Source organism: Dromiciops gliroides, chromosome 1, assembly GCF_019393635.1.
Source record: "Dromiciops gliroides isolate mDroGli1 chromosome 1, mDroGli1.pri, whole genome shotgun sequence".
Taxonomy (NCBI): Eukaryota; Metazoa; Chordata; class Mammalia; order Microbiotheria; family Microbiotheriidae; genus Dromiciops; species Dromiciops gliroides.
The window spans coordinates 470,661,788-470,685,871 of NC_057861.1; the positions used below are offsets into that span (position 1 = coordinate 470,661,788).

The 24,084-nt window shown below is 35.6% G+C and overlaps 1 protein-coding gene and 1 pseudogene across 1 annotated transcript in view; one reads left to right on the forward strand and one right to left on the reverse strand.

The window, feature by feature from the left end:
• The window catches only part of LOC122750520 (fibrillin-2-like), a 137,203-nt gene that overhangs the window by 72,855 nt on the left and 40,264 nt on the right, over positions 1 to 24,084 (reverse strand). The window contains exons 13-16 of the mRNA XM_043997270.1: positions 15,773 to 15,841; positions 14,417 to 14,542; positions 7,199 to 7,324; positions 4,800 to 4,946 (exon numbers count right to left, since the gene is read on the reverse strand). Of these exons, the coding sequence (XP_043853205.1) occupies positions 4,800 to 4,946; positions 7,199 to 7,324; positions 14,417 to 14,542; positions 15,773 to 15,841 (468 nt within the window). The remainder of the gene's footprint in view (positions 1 to 4,799; positions 4,947 to 7,198; positions 7,325 to 14,416; positions 14,543 to 15,772; positions 15,842 to 24,084) is intronic.
• LOC122737221 lies at positions 18,245 to 18,910 on the forward strand (annotated as a pseudogene).

Genomic DNA, 24,084 nt, shown 5'->3' on the forward strand with positions numbered 1-24,084 from the left:
GACTCAGTTCTCTATGTGTTTGGGAAATATGGCCTTTATCAGAGAAACTTGCTTAAAATTTTTTCACAGTTACTATTTCCCTCCACACACCATTTACATTATTCTTTATCTCCTTTCACCCTGTCACTCCTCAAAAGTGCCCTCCCCTAATCTGCCCTCTCTTCCACCACCCCCCCATCATCTTCCCCTCCTAATTTCCTTCAGGGTAAGATAGATTACTATACCCAGTTGAATGTGTATGTTATCTCTTTGAGCCACTTCTGATGAGAGTAAAGTTCACTCACTCCCAGGCACCTCCCCAATCTTCCCCTTGACTGTATAAGCTTTTTCTTTCTGCTTTTATGTGAGATACTTTACCCCATTCGACCTCTCCCTTTCTTTTAGTAAATTCCTCTTTCCTCTTAATTTAATTTTTTTTTCATAGCAGTATTTTATCATTTTCCAGTTACATATAGAGATAGTTTTCAACATTTGTTTTTATAAGATTTCTAGTTTCACATTTTTCTCCTTCCCTCCTCCCCAAGAAAACAATGTGATATAGATTACATATGTACAATCATATTAAACATATTTCTGCATTTAGTCATTCTGTGTAAGAAGAATCAGAACAAAAAGGAAAAACCACAAAAAAAGAAAAAGAAAAAAATAGAAATGGTATGGTTCAATCTGCATCTAGATTCCACAGTTCTTTTTTCTGGATTTGGAGAACATTTTCCATCATGAGTCCTTTGAAACAATCTTGGACCATTGAATTGCTGAGAAGAGTCAAGTCTATTACCGTTTATCAACACACAGTATTCTTGATACTGTGTACAATGTTCTCCTGGTTCTGCTTATCTCATTCATCATCAGTTCCAGGTTTCTCTGAAATCTGCCTGCTCATCATTTATTATAGCACAATAGTATTCCATTACATTCATATACCACAACTTATTTAGCCATTAACCAATTGATGGGCATCCCCTCAATTTCCCATTCCTTGCCACCACAAAAAGATCAGCTATAAATATTTCTGTACATGTGGGTTTTTTTCCCTTTTTATGATCTCTTTGGGAAAAGACCTAATAGTGGTATTGCTGGACATAATTTCAAATTGCTCTCCAGAATGGTTGGATCAGTTCATAGCTCCACCAACAATGCAGTAGTGTTCCTTTTTTCCCCAGCTTCTGCAACATTTATTATTTTCCTTTTTTGTCGTATTAGCCAATCTGATAGTAATTTTATTTTTTAAAGATATCATTCCTTCATATTCAACTCATACCTGTGCCCTCTATCTAAATATACTCCATCCAGCTGCCCTAGTAATTTTTAAATTCTTATGAGTTATAAGTATCATCTTCCCATGTAGGAATATAAATAGTTTAACATTTTAATATTCCTTATGATTTCTTTTTCCTGTTTACCTTTTTGTGGTTCTCTTGAGTTTTGTATTTGAAAGTCAAAATGTCTATTTAGCTCAGGCCTTTTCATCAAGAATGCCTGAAAGTCCTCTCTTTCATTGATTGCCCATTTTTTCCCCTGAGGGATTATAGACAGTTTTGCTGGTAGGTGATTCTTGGTTGTAATCCCAGTTCCTTTGCACTCTGGAATATCATATTCCATGACCTCTGATCCTTTAATGTAGAAGCTGCTAGATCCCATGGTATCCTTCCCATGGCTCCACAGTGTTTCTTTCTGGCTGCATGCAATATTTTCTCCTTAACCTGGGAACTCTGTAATTTGGCTATAATATTCCTGGTAGTTTTTATTTTGGGATCTCCTTCAAGAGGTGATTGGTGGATTCTTTCCATTTCTATTTTACCTTCTGATTACAAAATATCAGGGCAATTTTCCCTGACAGTTTCTTGAAAGATGATGTGTAGGCTTTTTTTTTTTATCATGGCTTTCATGTAATCCAATAATTTTCAAATTATCTCTCCTGGATCTATTTTCCAGGCCAGTCAGTTTTCTAATGAGATATTTCACATTGCCTTCTATTTTTTCATACTTTTGGTTTTGTTTTATTTTTTCTTGATTTCTCATAAAATCATTAGCTTCCATTTGCTCAATCCTAATTTTTAAGGAGTTACTTTCTTTAGAGAGCTTTTGTACCTCCTTTTCCATTTGGCCAATTCGGCTTTTCAAGTCTTTCTTCTCCTCATTGGCTTTTTGTATCTATTTTACCATTTGGCCTAGTCTGTTGTTTTTTTTTTTTTTTGGTTTGTTTGTTTTGGTTTTTGCAGGGCAATAAGGGTTAAGTGATTTGCCCAGGGTCACACAGCTAGTAAGTGTCAAGTATCTGAGGCTGGATTTGAACTCAGGTCCTCCTGAATCCAGGGCCGGTGCTTTATCCACTGTGCCACCTAGCTGCCCCCTAGTCTGTTTGTTAAGGAGTTATTTTCTTCAGTATTTTTTTGTGTCTCCTTTACCAAGTTGTTGACTTTTTCATGATTTTCTTGCATCACTCTCAATTCTCTTTCCATTTTTTCCTCTACTTCTCTTAGTTTCTTTTCAAAGTCCTTTTTTGAGAGCTTCTATGGCCTGAGATCAATTCATATTTTTCTTGGAAGCTTTGTATGTAGGAGCTTTGACTTTTTTATCTTCTTCTGAGGGTGTTTTGATCTTCTTTGTCATCATAGAGACTTTCTAGGGTCAGCATTTTTTTCTGTTTGATCATTTTCCCAGCCTATTTCTTGTCTTTTAATTCTTTGTTAAAGTGGGACACTGCTTCCAGGGTGGAGGGCACACTGTGCCAAGCTTCAGGGGGATTGTGCAGCTGTTTTCAGAGATACTTCTAGGAATCTATAAGTTTTTAGTTCTTCCAAGTTGGTATTATTTAAGGAAAGGTATATTTACTACTCTCCTGACCTGTGCTCTGGTCTACAAGCAACCACAGGTCTTCTTTTCTGCCCTGGAACTATGAACAGAGTCCTGTTCCACTGTGGCTGTAAGCTCTGGTGTGCTTGTTCTATTCCCCAGTCTGGGACGGCCACCCAAAACTGTGACCTCAATCCAAGTATGGGCAAAACAAGAGTCCTGCCTCAGTGCTAGCAAAGCAAACCCTGTAATCTCCTTCTGGCCAACTGTTTGACCCCCTTACCATCTGTGGGCTAAGAGTTCCAGAAGCAGTTGCTATTTCTGCTTATTCAGAGGCTCCTGAGGTTGCTCCTGGTTTACTGGGGCTGGGTCTTAGCTGGCATGGCCTGGGCTAGACTGTGTTCCACTCTTACCCCAGTACAACAGACCTTTCCTGCCAACCTTATTAGCTGTCTTTGGCTAGAAAATTATTTCACCCTGTCCTTTTATGAGTTCTGCTGCTACAGGAATTGTTTTATTGTATTATCTGAAGGTATTTGAAGAGGTGTTGGGGAGAGCTCACACAAGTCACAGCTTCTCTGCCATCTTGGCTCTGCCCCTATTGTTTCCTTTTTAACATGTATTAGTTCATATTTGTTTCTAGAGTAAAATATTAGTTGTTCTAACAGAGGTTATCAACTATCATTCTTTGAAAAGCTAATAATGTCTTTGTAAAAAAGAATAAACTTATGGAAAATAAATGGATATTAGGGTCACCACATCTTTGTCAACATATTGGGATGTGTTTGTGTAACAAAGAGCAAATTAAGTATCCATTAGTATAAATGGTTTCTAGTTTACATGAGAAAATCTATTTTGTCAACCATTATAATTTGTTAATTAAATCTATCTGATCTTTTTAATTGTTTCACCAGTGATTGGTTATCATTATCTCATTAAGTACAATATTCAAATGGATATATAACAATTTACAATCTTTTTTAATGATTTTTTTTAAAAAACCACCTATACATGCATAGTATATGAAGCTATGAAATGAACACTGACCTTAAGCCTATAAGATCCAGATCCTATAAAGTAGGAATAATGAGAATCTAGCATGATATCTACAAAGTTTTAATGTCTTTTATCTTCACTATACTAACATCATAGGTGTGATCTTGGATAAGCTATTTAACCTCTATGGGCCTCAGTTTCCTCAAACATAAAATGAAAGACACTGAATTAGATTACTTTGAAGGTTCTTTCCAGCTCTAAATTTATGATCTTGTGATCTTTTCAATATAGTTTTCATAATTATTTCTGTTTGTGCAGAAAATTTGAATGTGTATAATAAGGAAGATGTTTATCCCATCTTAATCCTGTCTTTAGGGACTGCAGAAATATAGGTAAGGAGGAAGAAAGAGGTACATTTAGGGATGTGAGTTATCCATATAAATTTTGGTGAGCAAATATAATTTCTGCAGGCTAGAAGACTTTAAATACAAAAATGTGGAATAGAAAAATGCTTATTATAAAGCAGAAAAGGATTTCAGGTGTATATTTTCATTAGACATATACTACAGAATTATATAAAATTACTGTTGGCTTTCCAGTCATAAAACAAAATGGCCCGTTCATTTTAAGTGTTCGAACTCCCAAAATTTATCTCCTCTAGTCACCAGACTGTCCTGATTTTATGTGCAGAAGTATTTAAACAATAATAACAACTCACATCTGTGTATCACTTTAAGGTCTGCAAAAGCACTTTACTCACAACAGTACAAGGATAAATATTTACATTACACAAATGAAGAAACTCAAGTTTTTATAGGTGACTTTCCCAGGGTCATATGGCCAGTGAATATCTGAATCAGTATTAGATTGCATCTTTTGACTTCAAGTTCAGCACTCCACACAGCCTCTGAGATCTTAAATTGCACTGGATTTAGTGCACAGTTATTATAATGGACATTTAGATTTCTATATTGACCTTTAACAGACACATGAAAATGAAATCTCACCTGCTCCTGAATCTGGGCATAGTTCACAAGATTTATTCCAAGCTTTACCAATATTATATGTGCAGCAACATATCCTCTTGGTTACATTAAAGGGCAACTCATTTTCACAGGTGGTTTTGTTCTGGTAGCAAAAGCTTTTTCTCATGTCTATAAATAGAAAAAAAAACCAGTTGTAAAGTGACAAATAAACTAGCTGTCCATTGTTGAAGCTAAGATGATTGTAGACCTAAATTCTGGCAGGCTTTTTTGAATATGCTAAGAAATTTTTTAAAAAATAGTATCAATTTGACAAATGTAATCACTTCCATGTTCAAAGAAAAGAGAAAAAAATTTATATAAAACTGTGAATATTTTGTACAGCTTGTTTCCTTACATTCAACAGTTAAAAAGCTGTCCTACTAGTCTGTTTCTGAACTTTTTTTAGCTATCTTCTGTGAACTTTAAAAAATGTTTATTAGAGCTCTTTTGTTTCTCTCTTTTTGGCATCACTTTATCACTATTCTCCCTCAACAACACAATCCTTACCTACAAAATTAAAAGCCCTCCCTTGTAACAAATGAAAATAGCCAAGCAAAACAAATTCACACATTGACCATTTTGGAAAATGTCACATTATGTACTGCTAGTCCAGCACCTCTTTGCCATTCATCATTGGTCTTTTAGAAGTGTGGTTGTTCAGTGTGTAAATTCTTTCTTAATCTTTTCCTTTGTACAACATAGTTGTTATATAATTTTTTCTGATTTTATTCACTTCACTCTGCAATACTCAAGTTTCTCTTAATACATCTTTTTCATCATTTTCCTCATACAATAATATCCTACGACATTCATATACCACAATTTCTTCAATCATTTCCCTATTTATGGGCATCTCTAATTCTAGGTGTTTTTTTTTCACCTACCATCAAAAAAAGTGCCATAAATATTTTCGTGCATATGGGTCCTTTCCCTATCCATTGTATTGATGCTTAGGCACATATTAGTAACTTTGAAAAGAATTCCAAATTTACTTAAAGCATGGTTAGACCAATTTACAATTCCACTAACTGTTCCTGCCATCTATATCCCTTCTAAAAATCTCCATTTTCCATTTTTATCACTTTTGACAATCTGATGCATGTGAGGTAGTCCAAGGTTGATGTATCTAAGTTTGCTTAAATGTGCATTTTGCTTAGTGTTAGTGATATGTAATATTGTTCATACAGTTGATAGCTTGTATTTCTTCTTCTGAGAACTGTCTGGGGGAAGCTAGGTGGTACAATGGATAAAGCACCGGCCCTGGAGTCAGGACTACCTGAGTTCAAAATCCGGCCTCAGACACTTGACACTTACTAACTGTGTGACCCTGGGCAAGTCACTTAACCCCCCCCTCCCATTGCCCCACAAAAGACACAACACAACAAAACAAAACAAAACAAAAAAAACCCCGTCTGAACATTTTTCTATTGTAGAAGGGCTTTTGAATAAAATATCAGAGTTTAACAAAAAGTTTGCTAGAGATTTTCCCCTATTTATCTATTGTAGATTTCTTACTAGATTACTTGGTTTTCTTCTCATTATAATTGTAATGATTTTGTTTGTGCAAAACCTTTGCAGTTTTTATACAGTCAAAATTGTTCATGTAATGTCCTGTTATCTCTGTCCATTTTTGGTCAGTAATTCTTTTCCTTTCTATAGTTATGAATAGTACCTCCTTTATTGTTCCTCTAATTTGTTTATAATATGACCTTTTATATTTAGATCATGTACATTTGGTGCCAATTGTAGCATATGGTGTGAAATGTTAGTCTAAACTTAATTTCTACTACATTGCGGTCTAGCTTTCCCAGAAGTTTCTGTCATTTATTCAGTCCACAACCCAGTAATTCAGGTCCTTGGATTTATCAAATAGTTTGCTAACTATGATTATTTGTTTCTGGATTTCGTCAAGCTAATCATCTCCAAATGAGGACTTAAATATAAAATCCTACTTTACCTATGACTTGGGATAATACACTTGACTTCTCAGGCATTATCTTTTATAGAATGAAGGGGTTGGACTAGATGACCACAACAACCTCTTTCATCACTAAAATTTTTAATTCTAAGTTGTTTCACTTTTAGGTAAAGCTCATATCTTGTAAATAGCACATAAACATGTTTTGAGAAGAACTACCTGTAATTTATTGATGTTTACTTTAAATCTATATTCTATGTATGAAAATATTTTTTTTAAATCTCAGAAACTTTGTAGGCAAGTTTAGAAAATATGATATTATGACAGGCCATTTCAAACTTTCCATATACAAGAAGTCTACTGACCTCCCAAATTTGTTACTGATTATAAAGATGTCAAACTTTTTAAATAGAATTTCATCTCGTTTCAAAATTAATGATATATTATCTAGAACTTTACATACCCATATAGTTATATCCACCGCTTATTTGCATAGATTCATGAGGACAAATGCTGGTGTAATTTCCCAAGGTATTACAGCAGTTTCCAGGCCCACAGACACAAGGATGTGGAAAACATTCATCAAAATCTAGAAAAAGAATAAGTTATCATTGTTAACCAGAGACTGTTGAATAATAGTTATTGGGGAAAAAGAGATTTCCCAATATTAACAGATAAATGTATTTCATGGGGATAGGGAGCTCTTTGTGTGAAAATTTCTTTGGAGTGGGAAGCTCCTAATGTGAGCTTCCTGAGACACTGGACTTGAAATTAGGTGTTCCTGATCTGAAAGACGGCACTCTGTCCACTCTGCCATATTCAGATGAAATATTAGTCATATTGGACCACAATAGATATGTGATAGGATAACTTAGCATTTATCTTAGAAACACTTTTTTATAATTGATTCTGGTAGTCTGATTCCAAAGGGGCCATGGCTTAATTCCACAGACAGTGTGATTTTCTAATTAGAGGGTAGAAAGGTTTATCTAATCTTCTCTGTGATAGCCATTCCTAGGCCTTATTTCTAGCACAATCACACCTACCCTTACCATCCAGCACATCTGCTACTTTATCTTTTCCTTCCCTCTTTGCAATTTCTTAACCTGCCCCCTAGTAAGTCTAGTATGAGCCCCTCAAGGCAGTAGTAACTGAACTGATTCTAGTATACTCACAGCAGCAGCTGCACAGATGCCATTAGGAGTCTGATGTCTATATGATATCCGCTCCCTGCCCTTAAGTCTCCTTGGGCCTTCAGCTACTCTCCCTTGGAGAGTGGGCCCTATAGTCTATGGAAGTGACAGATAAAAGGCTTTCTTCGATTTTTATTTTGGATGGGACAAAATGAGTTTTATGGGATGAGATTTAATGAATACATTTTAACCAGTATCTTGGCTTGCATTAAACTATCTTTCCTCTCAAATTCACCCCTTCCAAATTTCCCTATTATTTTCAAGGGTATCATCATCCTCTCAGGCATCCAGATTCATTATCTTCATGTCACCGTCAATTCCTTTTTCTATACCTCACTTTATACACAGTCAGTTGCCAAATCTTTCCATTTTACCACTATGGCATCTCTCTATTGACACTAGCACACTTAACTTCAATATATTATGAATCATCCTAGTTCAGACCCTCATCATCTCTCACCTGGAGACTACTGAAATAAATTCCTAGTTGGTTTTCCTGTCTCCTGCCTCTTTTCCTTCCAATCATTACACTATATATACAATGTAATTTTTCCTAAAGTACGAAACTGATCATGTTATTCCTTTTCAATAAAATCTAGTGATTCACAGATTTGCTATAAGATCAAATATAATTTCATCTTTATCTCATTCTCTAAAAATGTCCATTGTTTTTATAATGAAGAGAAGTATGGCATAATGGATAGAAAGTGAGCTTCAAAGGCCAGGTCAGATTGTGTATTTCACTTATACTTTTTTTTTTTGGTGAGGCAATTGGGTTTAAATGACTTGCCCAGCGTCACACAGCTAATAAGTGTGAAGTGTCTGAGGCTGGATTTGAACTCAGGTACTCCTGACTCCAGGACCGGTGCGCTACCCACTGCATCACCTAGCTGCCCCTCACTTATCCTTTTAAACCTTAGGTAAATTCTCTAAAATGAAAAGTTTCACTTAAACCTCATTGCCCTGCAAAAATAAAAAATAAAAATAAAATAGTTGCAGATAGAAGACGTCAGAAAATAGGCAGGGATTCTCCTGAGCTCTTTTCCAAGCCCCTCCAAACAATTTTGAATAATGCCTCAACTGGTCAGAAAGGTATTACAGGGGCCTTTTTGCTGGTACTGGGTACAGAACTCTGTTGCTTTGCCCATACTCAGATCCCGGATGAGGAAGACAATAACACAACAGAACTTGTGGCTTCAGTGGAATGGAAATCCTCTTTATAATTCCAGGACAGAAAAGTGTGCTTACAATCCATCACAGACCAGAATACTGGGCCAAAGAGTAGTAAACACAACTCTCTTTAGATCATACCACCTTGGAAGAAATGAAAAACTACAGATCCTCAGAATTATCTCTGAAAATTGCTGCACAAAACCCCCAATGCTTGGGAGAGTGCACCCTCTACCCTAGAAACAGAGCCCCACTTAAGCAAAGAATTAAAAGCCAATAAATAGGCTGGAAAAATGAGCAAACAGCAGAAAAATATCCTGAGTATAGAAAGTTAGTGCAGTGACAGGGAAGATCAAAACACAAACTCAGAAGAAGACAACAAAGTCAAAATGGCTACACCAAACACTTAAAAAATATGAAATGTCTCAGGCTCTGAAGAGCCCAAAAAGTATTTTTAAAATCAAGTAAGAGAGGTGGAGGAAAAACTAGTAAGAGAAATACGAGTCATGCAAGAAAATCATGAAAACAGAGTTAATAGTTGGGTAAAGGAGGCACACAAAAATACTGAAGAAAATAATATCTTAAAAAACAGATTTGGCCAAATGGTAAAAGAGGCATAAAAAGCCAATGGATAAAAGAATGTCTTGAAAACTAGAATTGGCCAAATGGGAAAAAAGTTATAAACATTCACTGAAGAAAAGATCTCCTTAAAAAAGTATAATTGGCCAAATGGAAAAGGGAGGTACAAAAGCTAGCTGAAGAAAATAATTCCTTAAAAATTAGAATTGGGCAAGTAAAGGCTAATGACTTCATGAGACATCAAGAAACAATCAAACAGAATTGAAAGAATGAAAAATAGAAGAAAATATGAAAATTTTCATTAGAAAAACAAGTGACCAGGGGCAGTTAGGTGGGACAGTGGATAAAGCACTGATCCTGGATTCAGGAGGACCTGAGTTTAAATCTGGCCTCAGACACTTGACACTTACTAGTGTGTGACTCTAGGCAAGTCATATAACCCTCATTGCCCCACAAAAAAAACACAACAAAACAAAACAAAAACCAAATAAACCCCAAAACAAGTGACCTGGAAAACAGATCCAGAAGAGAAAATTTATGAATTAATTGACTACCTGAAAGCAATGATCAAAAAAAAAAAAGAGTCTGGATATCATCTTTCAAGGAATTATCAAGGCTGCCCTCATATTCTAGAATCTGAGGGCATAATAGAAATGGAAAGAATCCATTGATTATCTCCTGAAAGAGATCCCAAAATGAAAACTCCCCAAAATATTATAGCCAAATTCTAGAGTTCCCAGGTAAAGGAGAAAATATTTCAAGCATCTTGAAAGAAACAATCCAAATATCATGGAGCCACAGTCAGAATAATATGGGAATTAGCACTTTCTACATTAAAGCACCAAAAGGCTTGGAATGTGATATTTCAGAATGCAAAAGAGCTAGAATTACAACCAAGAATCACCTAACCAGCAAAACTGAATAAAATCATTCAGGAAGAAAAAAATGAATATTCAATGAAATAGAGAACTTTCAAACATTCCTGATGAAAAGACCAGAGCTGAATAGAAAATTTTACTCTCAAATACAGTACTCAAGCATAAAAAGGTTAAAAAGAAAGAGAAATAATAAGGGATTCAATAAGGTTAAACTGTTTATATTCCTACATGGGAAAAGTGATACTTATCAGTCCTAAAACCTTTCTCATTTTAGGGCAATTAGAAGGAGTATACGTAGAGATCATGTACGTGAGTTGAATATGATAGGATAATTGTCTAAAAAGAATAAAATTAATGAGTAAGTGAGGAACATATTGGGAAAAGGGAAAAGGAGTGGTAGAATGGGATAAATTATCTGTCATGAAAAGGTACATAAGAGCTTTTACAGTGGAGGGGAGGGAGAGCATGAATTCTTATCAGAATTGCCTCACAGAGGAAATACCATACATACTCAATGAGGTACAGAAATCTATATTGACATAAATGAAAGTGGGAGAAGGGGATAAGAAAAAAGGTGTGAAGAGGGATATAGAAGTGAGAACAGATTGGAAAAGGTAAAAGCTAGAAGCAAAACACTTTTGCAAATGGACAGGGTGAAAGGAGAACAAGTATAGGATAAAAAGGGAAATAGGATGAAAGTAAATATATAATTGCTAAATTGCTAAATCATAACAGTGAAAAAAATTGCAATATATTTCTGTTAAAGACCTCATTTCTCAAAAATATATAGAACTGAGTTATATTTATAGAAATAAGAATCCTTCCTCGGTTGATAAATGGTTAAAGGATATGAACAGCTAATTTTCAGAGAAAATAATCAAAGTTATCTATAGTCACATAAAAATGCTCTAACTCACCATTGATTAGAAAACTGCAAATTAAAAATTAAATTTAAATTTAAAATTTTTTAACAATGCAAGTTAAAACAACTCTAAGGTACCACCCCACATCTATGAGATTAGCTAATATGACAGAAAGGGAAAATGCCAAATGTTGGAGGGGATGTGGAGAATTGAGGTACTGATATGCTGTTGGTGAAGGTGTATACTGATCGAACCCTTCCATAGAGCAATTTGGAACTATGCCCAAAACGCTATAAAACCATGCATGCCCTTTGACCCAGAAATACCACTATGAAGTCTGTATCTCAAATAGATGAAAACAAACAAGAAAAAGACCTATATGTACAAAAATATTTTTCTAGCAGTTTATTTAGTGATGGTAAAGATCTGGAAAATGAGGGGGGATGTCCATTAATCAGGGAATGGCTGAACAAGATATTGTATATGATTGTGATGGAATATGATTGTGCTATAAGAAATGACAAGCAGGATGCTCTCAGAAAAACCTAGAAAGACTTACATGAATTGATGTAAAGTGAAGTAAGCAGAACCAGAAGAACACTGTATATAATAACAGCAATATTGTTATGATGAACTGTGAATGACTTAACTACTCTCAGCAATACAATGAACCAAGACAATTCTGAAGGTCATTATGATGAAAAATACTCTCCATCTTCAGAGAAAGAAGTTATGGAATGTGAATATAAATTGAAACATACTTTTTTTCCTTTATTTTTCTTTGGGGTTTTTGTCTTTGTTTCACGTTTTGCATGACTGCTCACGTATAACTAATATCAAATTGCTTGTCTTCCCAACAAGGGGGGGAAGGGAAGAGAGGGAGAAAATTTGGAATGTAATTTTTTTAAATGAATGTTAAAAACTGTTTTTACATGTAATTGGGAAAAATAAATTATTAAATTTTATAAGTTATAGATAAGGTATTGACCTACATCGATGAACAGAGTTTTCCTAAGTTTTATAATTTACAGGTAGTAGTGCAGTGGTACATTTATATTATATATTAACATATAATTTATAAATGTATGCATGCACACATTGGGGTGACTGCTTAAAGATGTTTTATAGGTGAGATGCATGATTAAAAAAAGTTTGGTGACCACTGATCTATACAATGGTCATTCTTTACTAAATCATTATTCTGCCAGGTATCTTTTGCCCCTTCCCTCACTCCACCAGGTATAATGATCAAATGCAATAATAATTAAAATAAGTAGTCTATGTAGTATTATGTTTGTTGAAATTTTCATACTTGTCAAAAAAGGTAATACATGTAGAATTTTATTATTCTAATATAGTCCTGAACATAAGCTTTGCTAGAAGAACTCAGTAGCTCTTTATGGCATAGATCTCACAGTCCAAGGAAGTTTAGGGAAGGGGAAAGGAAGGAAATAAACATTTATATAGCACCTACTGTGTGCCAGGCACTGAACTAAGCACTTTAAAATGATTTTTTCATTTGATCCTCACAACATACCTGTGATATAGGTACTATTCCCATTTCATGACTGAGAAAACTGAGGCAACCAAAGGTTAAGTAACTTGCCCAGGGTCACACAGTATGTGTCTGACTTCAGGTTTTCCTGACTTCCTATCCACTCCTCCACCTAGATTCCATGCTGATGTTGAAGAGGAACACAAGTGTGTGTGTGTGGGGGGGGGCGGGTTATGGTGGGCCAGGGCCCTGCAGACAAGAAAATAGCAGATAGTAAGCTATCTCTGTAGCAGCCTAAGTGGAAAAAAGCCTTATCAGTAGATGATTCTCCCTGCTTGGCTGAGAAACTCAGTGCTTGAAAAACCTTATTACAATCTGTTTTACTATCCACCATTGCTCATCATAAAGTTGATTCTATTTTTATAAATTATTTCATTCTCGCTGTCTATAGACATGTTATCGTTTTGAAAAGACAGCAGGCACAGAATGTCTACGGGATGCGGGGTGGGGGGAGTTGTACTTAACAAACATACTTATGCTAGAACCCTGAAATTCTAGAAATCCCAGCTTTTCCTGGGCTACTGAGTTAAAATTTTGTTTCATAAAAAGATCCTATAGTTCTCTGCCAAGAAGAACCCTAGAACTGGGGGCTTATTTAGATCTCCTCTGAAAGATCAGAGTGGTGCTGAAGGTTCTAGAAGCTAAACTCTCAGAAAGAGTAAGAGACCATAGACCTTCTAAATTCAGAGTGACAGGATTTATTTAATGGCATGAGGAAATGTTCTTCACCAATTCAGATCAGCAATTGTTTAAGAGTCTTTTGGAACTACCTAGAACAATGATAGATTAAGAATTTCCTAGGTCAGCTTTAAACCCAATTATTTTATCCATAGACAGTTGTCATTCTTATGAAGTATTGTCATTTTCTGAATTAATATGTTTGATCTTCTTTGTAATAGAGATTATGATCAAAGTGGGGCAGCAAGGTAGTGCAGTAAATAGAGCATTCAAATTGGAATTAGGAAGACTCATCTTCATGGGTTTAAATCCAGCCTTGGACACTTACTGTGTGACCCTGGCCAAGTCACTTAACCTGGGTTGCCTCAGTTCTTCATCTGTAAAATGAGCTCTAGAAGAAAATGGCACACCACTCCAGTATCTTTGACAAGAAAACCCTGAAAGGGGTCATGAAAAGTCTGACATGACTGAAAGACTAAACAAAACAACAACAAAGTATTTCCAGACTGCATTGATAATAAAAGGTAAGTGGATGACATCAACATCTTAAATATGCTGGGAACCATTTAAATGAACATCGCAGAGAAAATATTTTTGAAACATTCTACATAATTTTGAGGAACCACAAAACCTTTTGGAAAGAAGTGAGATGGGCCTAGATAAAAAGATTTCTCTCATGAAATTTGTGAGTTACACATTTTTCTCTAGAAGTGACCTCAAATTTTTCTTTAAGTATTTTACTTTATTTGTAAGAATTTGCTCCACCTTCACAGATATGAGTTTCTTCACTGAGGTAGTAGCCATGTGGACATTCACACTGCAAGCTTCCAAAAGTGTCAATATAGTTTCCACCCTGGCAAAGACCTGGTAATTCTTGGCATTCTTCAATATCTGCAAACCAGAAATAATTATAATTGTAAACAATTACAATAGTTGAAAACAATTGTAATCCAAGAGAAAAATGCGTCTGACTTACATTTAATTGCTATTATACATCTAAGTTAATGCATATTGAATTGACATTATTTTCTAGACCATTGATTATTTTAGCTTTGCTACAATTTTAGAAGGGTGATGGAGTTGGGAGGATTGTTCAGATTTGGTACTGATGGTAAAATGTTTTTTTCTCCTCATCATTCGAATAATAGTGTGATACAACTACTTTTTAAGAACAGTGTTTGTCATTTTGCTTCCTTTTAATTGACTTTTCATGTTCTTGAATGCACTGTGATTTTATTTATGGAGGAATTCCCTCCAATGACTCAGATCCATGTCTGACCAACCCTTATCCTATTTTCCCCATAAATCTGCCAATGACAGCCTACAGAATATGTTAGTCTTTCTAGGTCTCTTCATATGTAACATACCAACAGAATATATGTTGTTTGTAGGTTATTTTCTCATTACCTGACAGACCTAATTTTTTTTCTGGAATATATTTCTTTGATGACATCCATTATCCAGTATCCCAAGCATAATTTTTTGCTTTTAATATTTTACAGCTAGCTTATACTATTCACATTTCTGTATGTTCTAATTAAAACCTATAATCACTAAAAATATTTTGGCTTAAATATACACATGAAAAATTAAATACTATACACAGGAGAATGGACAATCCATAGATCTCATCACTTAGTGCATAGATCTTGTTTATTCACTACAAATGGTTACTGAGTTGAAGTCATAATTGAATGTGAGGAGAATAATCAGGATTGTTTTTAAGAAACAATATTTCTTTTAATGACCAGAAGCTTCTCCCTGAAATCCATTTTAATACCAATACTTTTCTAATGATACTACAGGGATACAAGTCATGAAATACCACAATATTCAAAGATTTAAAGATGCTCACCACCCAAAGGGTAAAGGAAGATTTACAATTAAGTGTAACTATCCATCAAGATATTCATAAATTACAAATATATTCTTATAAATATAATATACATATAGTCCTGCTTAAACCAAATTTTGATTCTGCACACTAACAACTTTACTAGTTGATATGTGAGATGGTAATTTCAATGGTACATCAATGTTTCATGAAGTTTTTAAAATTATTTTTCAGTACTATATTTTCCAGCTAGTTCAGATATTGGTGGTTATTGAAAATGAACTCACCTTCAAGGATGATAGTGACAGGATTAGGGCCGAAGTCCTCCCCTCCTGGACACAGAGTATAATGTTCAGCTAGGAATAACAACAAAAAAAGACATCATATTTGTCTTTATCAGGTATAACCAACGAATAAGGCTATAACAATAATCATAAATCAAAACATAGTTACTGAATAATTACAATAGATGGACACAGTGCTTTTATAAGTGCCTTTACGTAAAACCAGTTAGCTGGGTGGCACAATGGAGAGTGCTGGGCCTGGAGTGAGGAAGATACATCTCTCTTCATTCAAATCTAGCCTTAGACACTTATTAGTTTTGTGATCTTGGGCAAGTCACTTAATCCTGTTCATCTCACTTTCCTCATCTGTAAAATATGCTGGAGAAGGAGATGATGAACTTCTTCAGGATCTTTCTCAAAAAAACTAGGGTATAGATATCCTAACCTCAACTTAGCCAAAACTGAACTCATTGTTTTTCCCCTCAAATCCTTCCCTCTTCCTAACTTACCTATGATGTTCTAGGATAATAACATCTTCCCAGGAACCCAGGCTCAGAACTTAGATGTCGGGGCAGTTAGGTGGCGTAGTGGATAGAGCACTGGCCCTGGAGTCAGGAGTACCTGAGTTCAAATCCGGCCTCAGACACTTAACACTTACTAGCTGTGTGACCCTGGGCAAGTCACTTAACCCCAATTGCCTCACTAAAAAAAAAAAAAAAAAAAAAAGAACTTAGGTGTCATCCTTGACTCCTATTCATCCTCCATATTTAATCTGTTGTCGAGTCACATTGTTCCTCTGGAACAGCCTGGATTCTGTCCTCTGACCCTAACCACCCTAGTGCAAGCTCTCTTCACCTCATACCTTGATTACTACAATAGTCTGTGGGCTGGTCTCTCTACCTCATGTCTCTTCAAACTCTAATCAACCCTCATCTCAGCTGTCAAACTAATTGTTCTAAAATGAAGGTCTGACTATACCTCTCCCTCCCCCAATCAGTAAACTTCAGCAGCTCCTTATTATCTCAAGGATCAAAAACAAAATCCTCAAAGATGGCAGAGAGGACCCAGGAAATTGCCTGTGCTCTCCTAAGTTTTTCTCAGAAACAACATTAAATCAAGCCTCTAAATGGATTCCAGAGCTATAGAATCTACAAAAAGACAGAGAAACAATCTTCCACCTTGAGATCATTTAGAAGATTTCAGAAAAGTTCTGTCTCACTTGGGCAAAAGAGGAGCATAGCACAGCTCAGCGCAACATGGAGGATGACTGGCCAAGTCAGCAGGAGGCACTTGGCCACAGCAGAAATCAGCAGCTGAGGCCCCTTGGTCCTGGCTCAACAGGCTGGTGGCACAGCAGGCCAGTTGTAAGACCTGCCAGCCTCAGCTGAGAGCGCAAACTGCCAGCTAGAGAACCACCCATAGGACCAGCGCTACTAGTCCAAGCTATCCCAGCACAGGGAACAAGCTCAGAGCAGTGAGGAATGTGCAAACCCCAGAGGCCTCTGAGCAGAAATCCAGTGACCAGGCCCCTATCTCGTAGCACAAAAAGCTTGCAACAATGGCCCCTGTGCCCCAAGAACAGACCTCAACTTTAAAAGATACAAAACAGGCCAAAATATGAGTAAGAAACAGAAAAGGACCCTTTATCATAGAGAGTTTCTATGGTGACAGGGAAGACTAAATCACAAACTCAGAAGAGAACACTGTCAAAATGCCTACACGAGAAACTTCAAAGGGGAAGATGAATTCATCTCAAGACCAAAAAGCCTTCTTGGAAGAGCTTGAAAAGGATTTAAAAAATCAAATAAGAGATGTAGAAGAAAAAATGGGAAAAGAAATGAGAGTTATGCAAGAAAATTATGAAAAAAATAATCAACAGCTTCGGGAAAGGAAGTACAAAAACTAACTGAAGAAAACAATTACTTAAAAAAAAAAGAAAAAAAATTAACAGGGGCAGCTAGATGGTGCAGTGGATAGAGCACCGGCCCTGGATTCAGGAATACCTGAGTTCAAATCTGGCCTCAGACACTTAACACTTACTAGCTGTGTGACCCTGGGCAAGTCACTTAACCCTCATTGCCTCACCAAAAAAAAAAAAATTGATTGAAGGCAGCTAGGTGGCACAGGCCCTGGATTTGGGAGGACCTGAATTCAAATCTGAACTCAGACACTTGACACTAGCTGTGTGACCCTGGGGCAAGTTACTTAACCCTCACTGTCCCACCAAAAAAAAAAAAAAAAAAGATTGCAAAAGCTTACTGAAGAAAATAATGCCTTAAAAATTAGAATTGTAGAGATTAGGGATCTAAGGCAAGAAACAAGGGGAGGGGCAAAGAAGGAGAGAGGGGAGCAGGAGGAGGGTTTCCCCAGAGGAGGTGGAGGGCCATGGCAGCAATTTGATGTAGACAATAGCAGTGAGCCCAAGCAAGGCTTTGAATGAGCCACTGAGTAAGGCAGAGGAAGAGTACATGTGCTATGGCTGCAGCTTGGAGCCTCGGCCAGGACTGGCAGGTTCTGCTTCCCATCAAGGCTATCACACAGTTTTGGCTGTTTAAAATTTGTACTTTACTGGCCACAACACTCTCATTCATTAAGAGGTTAATAATGCAGGTCTGGTAGAGGATGAAAATTAAGTGGAGATCAAATAACTTGGCCAACCACAGTGGATTATTTGCCAGCTCCTAAGCACTCAGAAGTTGAAGCCTGGAGCTCCAGGAATGAAGGGGCATCCACAAGTATAAAGCCTGAAGCAGGGAATAGAAATGGGACAGCACAAAAAAATACAAGGGAACAGCTGGAACCTGACTATTTTAAAGACAAGGCATCATCTATAAGGAAAACACAGAAAATTATTATTAAGAAGAGAGAACCATTAAATTTTGGCATCCCAGATGGTACTATAGGTTTCTCTAGTAGATTAGTAGCTACATAGGATACTTCTTTTATTCATCAATCTCCCGAATTAGGTGACTTGGCCACCTGGCAGGAGAATACAAATGTGTGGAAAGAAGATGCAGCTTGTCAGGTAGAGGAAGTGCTCAGAAAATGGCTGACAGAGAAAAGAGAGCAGCAGAATAACAAAGGAAGAAAATGGAAAAGGAAGCACAGCAACAAATGAAGAACAGAAAAAACTTGGTGTGAAACTTTTATAAAAGGTGCTTGACATTTCCATTTGAAAGATTTTGAGTTCCACAACATGAGCATCATTTGTATGGATTTAAAAGTATTTTTAGAATACAAATAAGCTACTTGATTTTGATGTGTTTATCAGGCAATCCAGGATACCAAGATTCTCCCATAGCCACTTGATCTGCTAATAGATGGGACTTAAAACAAAATGAAAAGACTTCTAAGACAAGATTTTTCTTCAGTATCTTCAAAACATATAAGAAAATTGATTGCTGCAGGTAAATTATTATAATTGGGATATATCAGTTAAAAAAATTAGAATTGGGCAAGTAGAAGCTAATGACTCTATGGGACACCAGTAATCATTCGAGAAGAATTTTTAAAAATGAAAAAATAGAAGAAAATTTGAAAGAACTCATCAAAAGGCTTCTCATTGTTTTGGATTAAATAAATTCAGGAAAGGACCGAGAGATTTGAAAAGAGTCCACAATTTTGGTTGAACAGATTTCTGAATAAGCTTTTTTGAGAGATTTTTGATAGAATGGGCAGTGCCCCGATTTGTACTAATTTTCACACTGATCCTGAAATTGGAAATACTGACTCTTAATAGGGTCACAGGGAGTAGTTTCTTCTTGTACTTTAAGGTTAAATTGACACTTCTTGAAATCAACCCTCAATATACATTTAGCTTCTTAACAATGCCTAGGACTAAGTAGTAGTTGCAGCTACTCTCTGGGTGCAGCTTGATGTGAACAATTCAAAAAGAATTTTTGAGGGAGTCCTGTGACTCGGTGAGTATGTATTTCTCATTGTCTCTAATAACTGACAATCAGAGTTACCTCAATGTTCAAGGTGTCCCATATTTTTCCACCAAGACTAATTCCCTTCAAGCAAATAAGTTGCTAAAACTGGACTTACCAAGCTTTAGGAAGTCCGGGGAATTTAACTAACATATAAAATCTGCATTAACAAGAAAGCGGGGGCAGCTAGGTGTCGCAGTGGATAAAGAGCCATCCCTGGAGTCAAGAGGACCTGAGTTCAAATGTAACCTCAGATGCTTGACACTTAACTAGCTGTGTGACCATGAGGAAGTCACTTAACCCTCATTGCTCTGCCAAAAAACCCCAACAATAACAATAACAACAACAACACCCCCCCCCAAAAAAAAGGAAAGAAAGAAATCAAGAGGATTCTAGGGAAGAATGGACTCAGGATTTTAAGTAAATTCCATATATTCCTAATATCTCTCTGTCTAACTAGTATCTATATGATTTATCATTCTCAAAAGAATTTAAGTTTTCTGGAAACAAGGAATTGGCACGTAGAGGTAAAACTGAATTCTTAGTCAAAAATCTCTACAACTCATAGAATGAACTAAAACTGCAAACTGAGAGATGCAAAGAAGAAATTGCCTACTTCCCCAAATGAATGTATAACTGTATGCAGAATAATATGAAAATCTTAAAATCTAGAATGAATATCTGGAGAGAAATATTTTCTGTATGAATGATTGTAGAAAAAAGATATCTATACTTGTACTTATGTAAGTTTTTAAAGAATATGCCAACATGTTTGATTTCTATATTAATCTTCTTACTGATTTTGCCATTAATTATTAAATTAAAAATTATGAATTGAATTCTTCCAATATACCCCTGCAGTTTGAGGCCAGGAAAATAAGAGTATCTTTTATTATTTTATTGTCTCTTTCTCTCTAACCTATATATCAGCATGGGTTTTTTTTTCTTTAAACTGATAACTTTTTTAACACAAAACTTTTGTGTATCTTCATTTATGGTTTCAGATAAATATACTATGTTATAAAAGGCCACATAGATTTTTCATAAAATAACATTACTTAAATATGGACTTGCTTGAATAATTCTTCTTAGTATAGACTTAAAGATTTTCTGTTTCTTACCAGAACAAAGAGATTGTTTAGTCCTTACAAAGAAGTACTTGGAACATGCTTATATTATGTAGAGGTTGCTCATATAGTATGTAAATTATTTGTTTAGTGATGTCATTCAAAGCAGGCTATATAGTCAATTGTCTTTTCTGTTCAGTGTCTGTTTTAGCCTACAAAAAGCTTATCACTACTTTTCTTACGCATTATGATGAATAGATTAGGTAGACAATAAACAGTAGCAAATGATCATAGTAATATAATGGTTGATAAATGAAAAGATAAAAACTTTTGGGACAAGAACTATTTGACAAAAATTGCTAGGAAAACTGGAAAGGAGTTTAGCAGAAACTAGGTATAGTGTGGAAAAATTATTTGTGGTAAAGATTAATACCGAAAGTTTTAGCTGAATCATTTGAGAGGGGCCACACCTGGCCCACCCTGAGATTGTGCATGCTTTTGAAGGACCTCCCCTTTTGGGGAGGAAAACTCAAGGAACTTCTGGAATGCCAACTCTAAAGTGATGGCAGGAACAGAAGCTCATTCTCTATAGCTGTTGACTTAGCTGTGGTGCACGTGGGGAGTTCAGGCTGGTGGTGTCCGGGGACCTGGCAGAGCACATGTTTTGTGCTCTGTTTCAGGCGACTGCTGAGTTACTGCAGACTGATTGGGTTGGTGAGTTAATGACAGAAAACCCTAAGCTTAGTGTTAAGACTATCTATCTGTGTTTCTACTTCCTTATTTCCTTAATTGGTTTCACCTTCGTGGTCTAATTAATTCCCAAGCAATAAAACCTGATCCTTTATGAACTAAAGCTCAGAGGCTCCTTTTATTATTGGCCTGGGAGATATGTATGTATGTGTGTGTGTGTGTGTGTGTGTGTATATCTATATCTATATCTATATCTATATCTATATCTATATCTATATATCTATATATCTATATCTATATCTATATCTATATCTATATCTATATCTATATCTATATCTATATCTATATCTATATCTATATCTATATCTATATCTATATCTATATATCTCCCAGGAAAGTATAAAAGGGGGAGGTTGATGCTCCATATATCCAATTTTGACTCTCACAATAGAAAACATCTTCTCACCATATATCTAGATAAATTCAAAATAGGTATATTATTTATACATAAAGGGAGATATCAAAAGTAAAATACGGGAGCATGGAAACGTAACTGTCAGATCAATGGAAGAGGAAAGAATTTATGACCAAACGAGAGACAAAAAACATTACAGTTACTAAAATGGACAATTTTTGTAAAAACAAATCCAATGCAGCCAATATTAGAAGAAAAACAGAAAACTGGGGGAAATCTTTACAGCAAGTATCTCTTAGAATGGCCTCACTTCTCAAATATATATAGAAATGAGTCAAATGTATAAGAATGTGAGTCATTTCCCAATTGATAAACTGTCAAAGGACAAGATCAGGTAATTTTCAGAAGAAGAAGTCAAAGCTCTCAATAAACATGTGGGGGAAACGCTCTAAATTATTATTATTTAGAGACACCAATGTAAAAAACTCTGAGGTACCACCTAACACCCATCATATTGACTAACATGGGGGGCAGCTAGGTGGTGTAGTGAATAAAGCACCAGCCCTGGATTCAGGAGGACCTGAGTTCATATCCAGCCTCAGACACTTGACACTTGCTAGCTGTGTGACCCTGGGCAAGTCACTTAACCCCCATTGTCCCGCAAAAAAAAAAAAAAAGATTGGCTAATATGACATTAAAAAAGGAAAAATACTGGAGGGGATGTGGAAAAATTGGTATACTAAGGTACTATTGAGAACTGATCCAACAACTCTGAGAGCAATTTGGAACCTTACCCCAAACTGTGCATACCCAGCAATACTACTTTTAGGTCAGTATCCCCAAGAGATTAAAAATAAATTTAAAAAGAAAAGGGTAAAGAAAAGGGAGGGGGTCTGATAAAAGGGAGTACAGATTGGGGGAGGCAGAGGGTGAAAGAAGGGGGGGAAAGTACAAAGGGGGTAAATAGAATGGAGGGAAATAGAGAGTTAGTAATAATAAATGTGAATGTGAATGGGATAAACTCTGCCATCAAATGGAAGTGAATAGCAGAGTGGATTAAAAACAGGAATCCTACAAGATGCTGTTTAAAAGAAACACATTTGAAGCACAGAGATACACACAGAGTAAAGGTCAAAGGCTGGAGTAGAATACATTATGCTTCAGCTGAATTCAAAAAAGCAGGGGTAAGCAATCCTTATCTCAGACAAAGCAAAGGCAAAAATAGATCTAATAAAAAAAGATAAGGAAGGAAACTACATCTTGCTAAAAGGTACTATAAATAATGAAGTAATTTCAATACTAAACATGTATGTGCCAAGTGGTATAACATCCAAATTCTTAGAGAAGTTAAAAGAGTTACAAGAGGAAACAGACAGCAAAACTATACTAGTGGGGGATCTGAATCTTCCTCCCTCAGAATTAGATAAATCTAGCCACAAAATAAATAAGAAAGGAGTTAAAGAGGTAAATAGAATGTTTGAAAAGTTAGATATGATAGATGTCTGGAGAAAACTGAATGGGGATAGAAAGGAATATCCCTTTTTCTAAGCAGTACATGGCAGATATTAAAAAACTAACCATATATCAGGGCACAAAAACCTCATAGTCAAATGTACAAAGGCAGAAATAGTAACTGCATCCTTTGCAGATCATGATGTAATAAAAATTACATTAAACAAAGAGCCACAGAAAGATAGACTGATAATCAATTGGAAACTAAATAATCTCATCCTAAAGAATGAGTGGGTCAAACAAAAAACAATCAATAACATCATCCAAGAGAATGACAATAATGAGACAACATACCAAAATCTATGGGATGCAGTCAAAGCAGTGCTTAGTGGAAATGTTATATCTCTAAATGATTATAACAATAATAAAGAGAAAGAGGAGATCAATGAATTGGGCACACAACTTAAAAAGCTAGAAAAAGAACAAATTTTTTTAAAATCTCCAATTAAATACTAAATTAGAAATCCAAAGGAGAAATTAATAAAACTGAAAGCAAGGAAACTATAGAATTACTCAAGAAAACTAAGAACTGGTTTTATGAAAAAAACCAATAAAATAGATAAACCATTGGTTAATTTGATTAAAAAAAAAAGAAAGAAGAAAACCAAATTACCAGTATCAAAAATTATTGAAAGGGGTGATTTCACCACCAATGAAGTGGAAATTAAAGCAATAATTAGGAACTATTTTGCCCAACTGTAT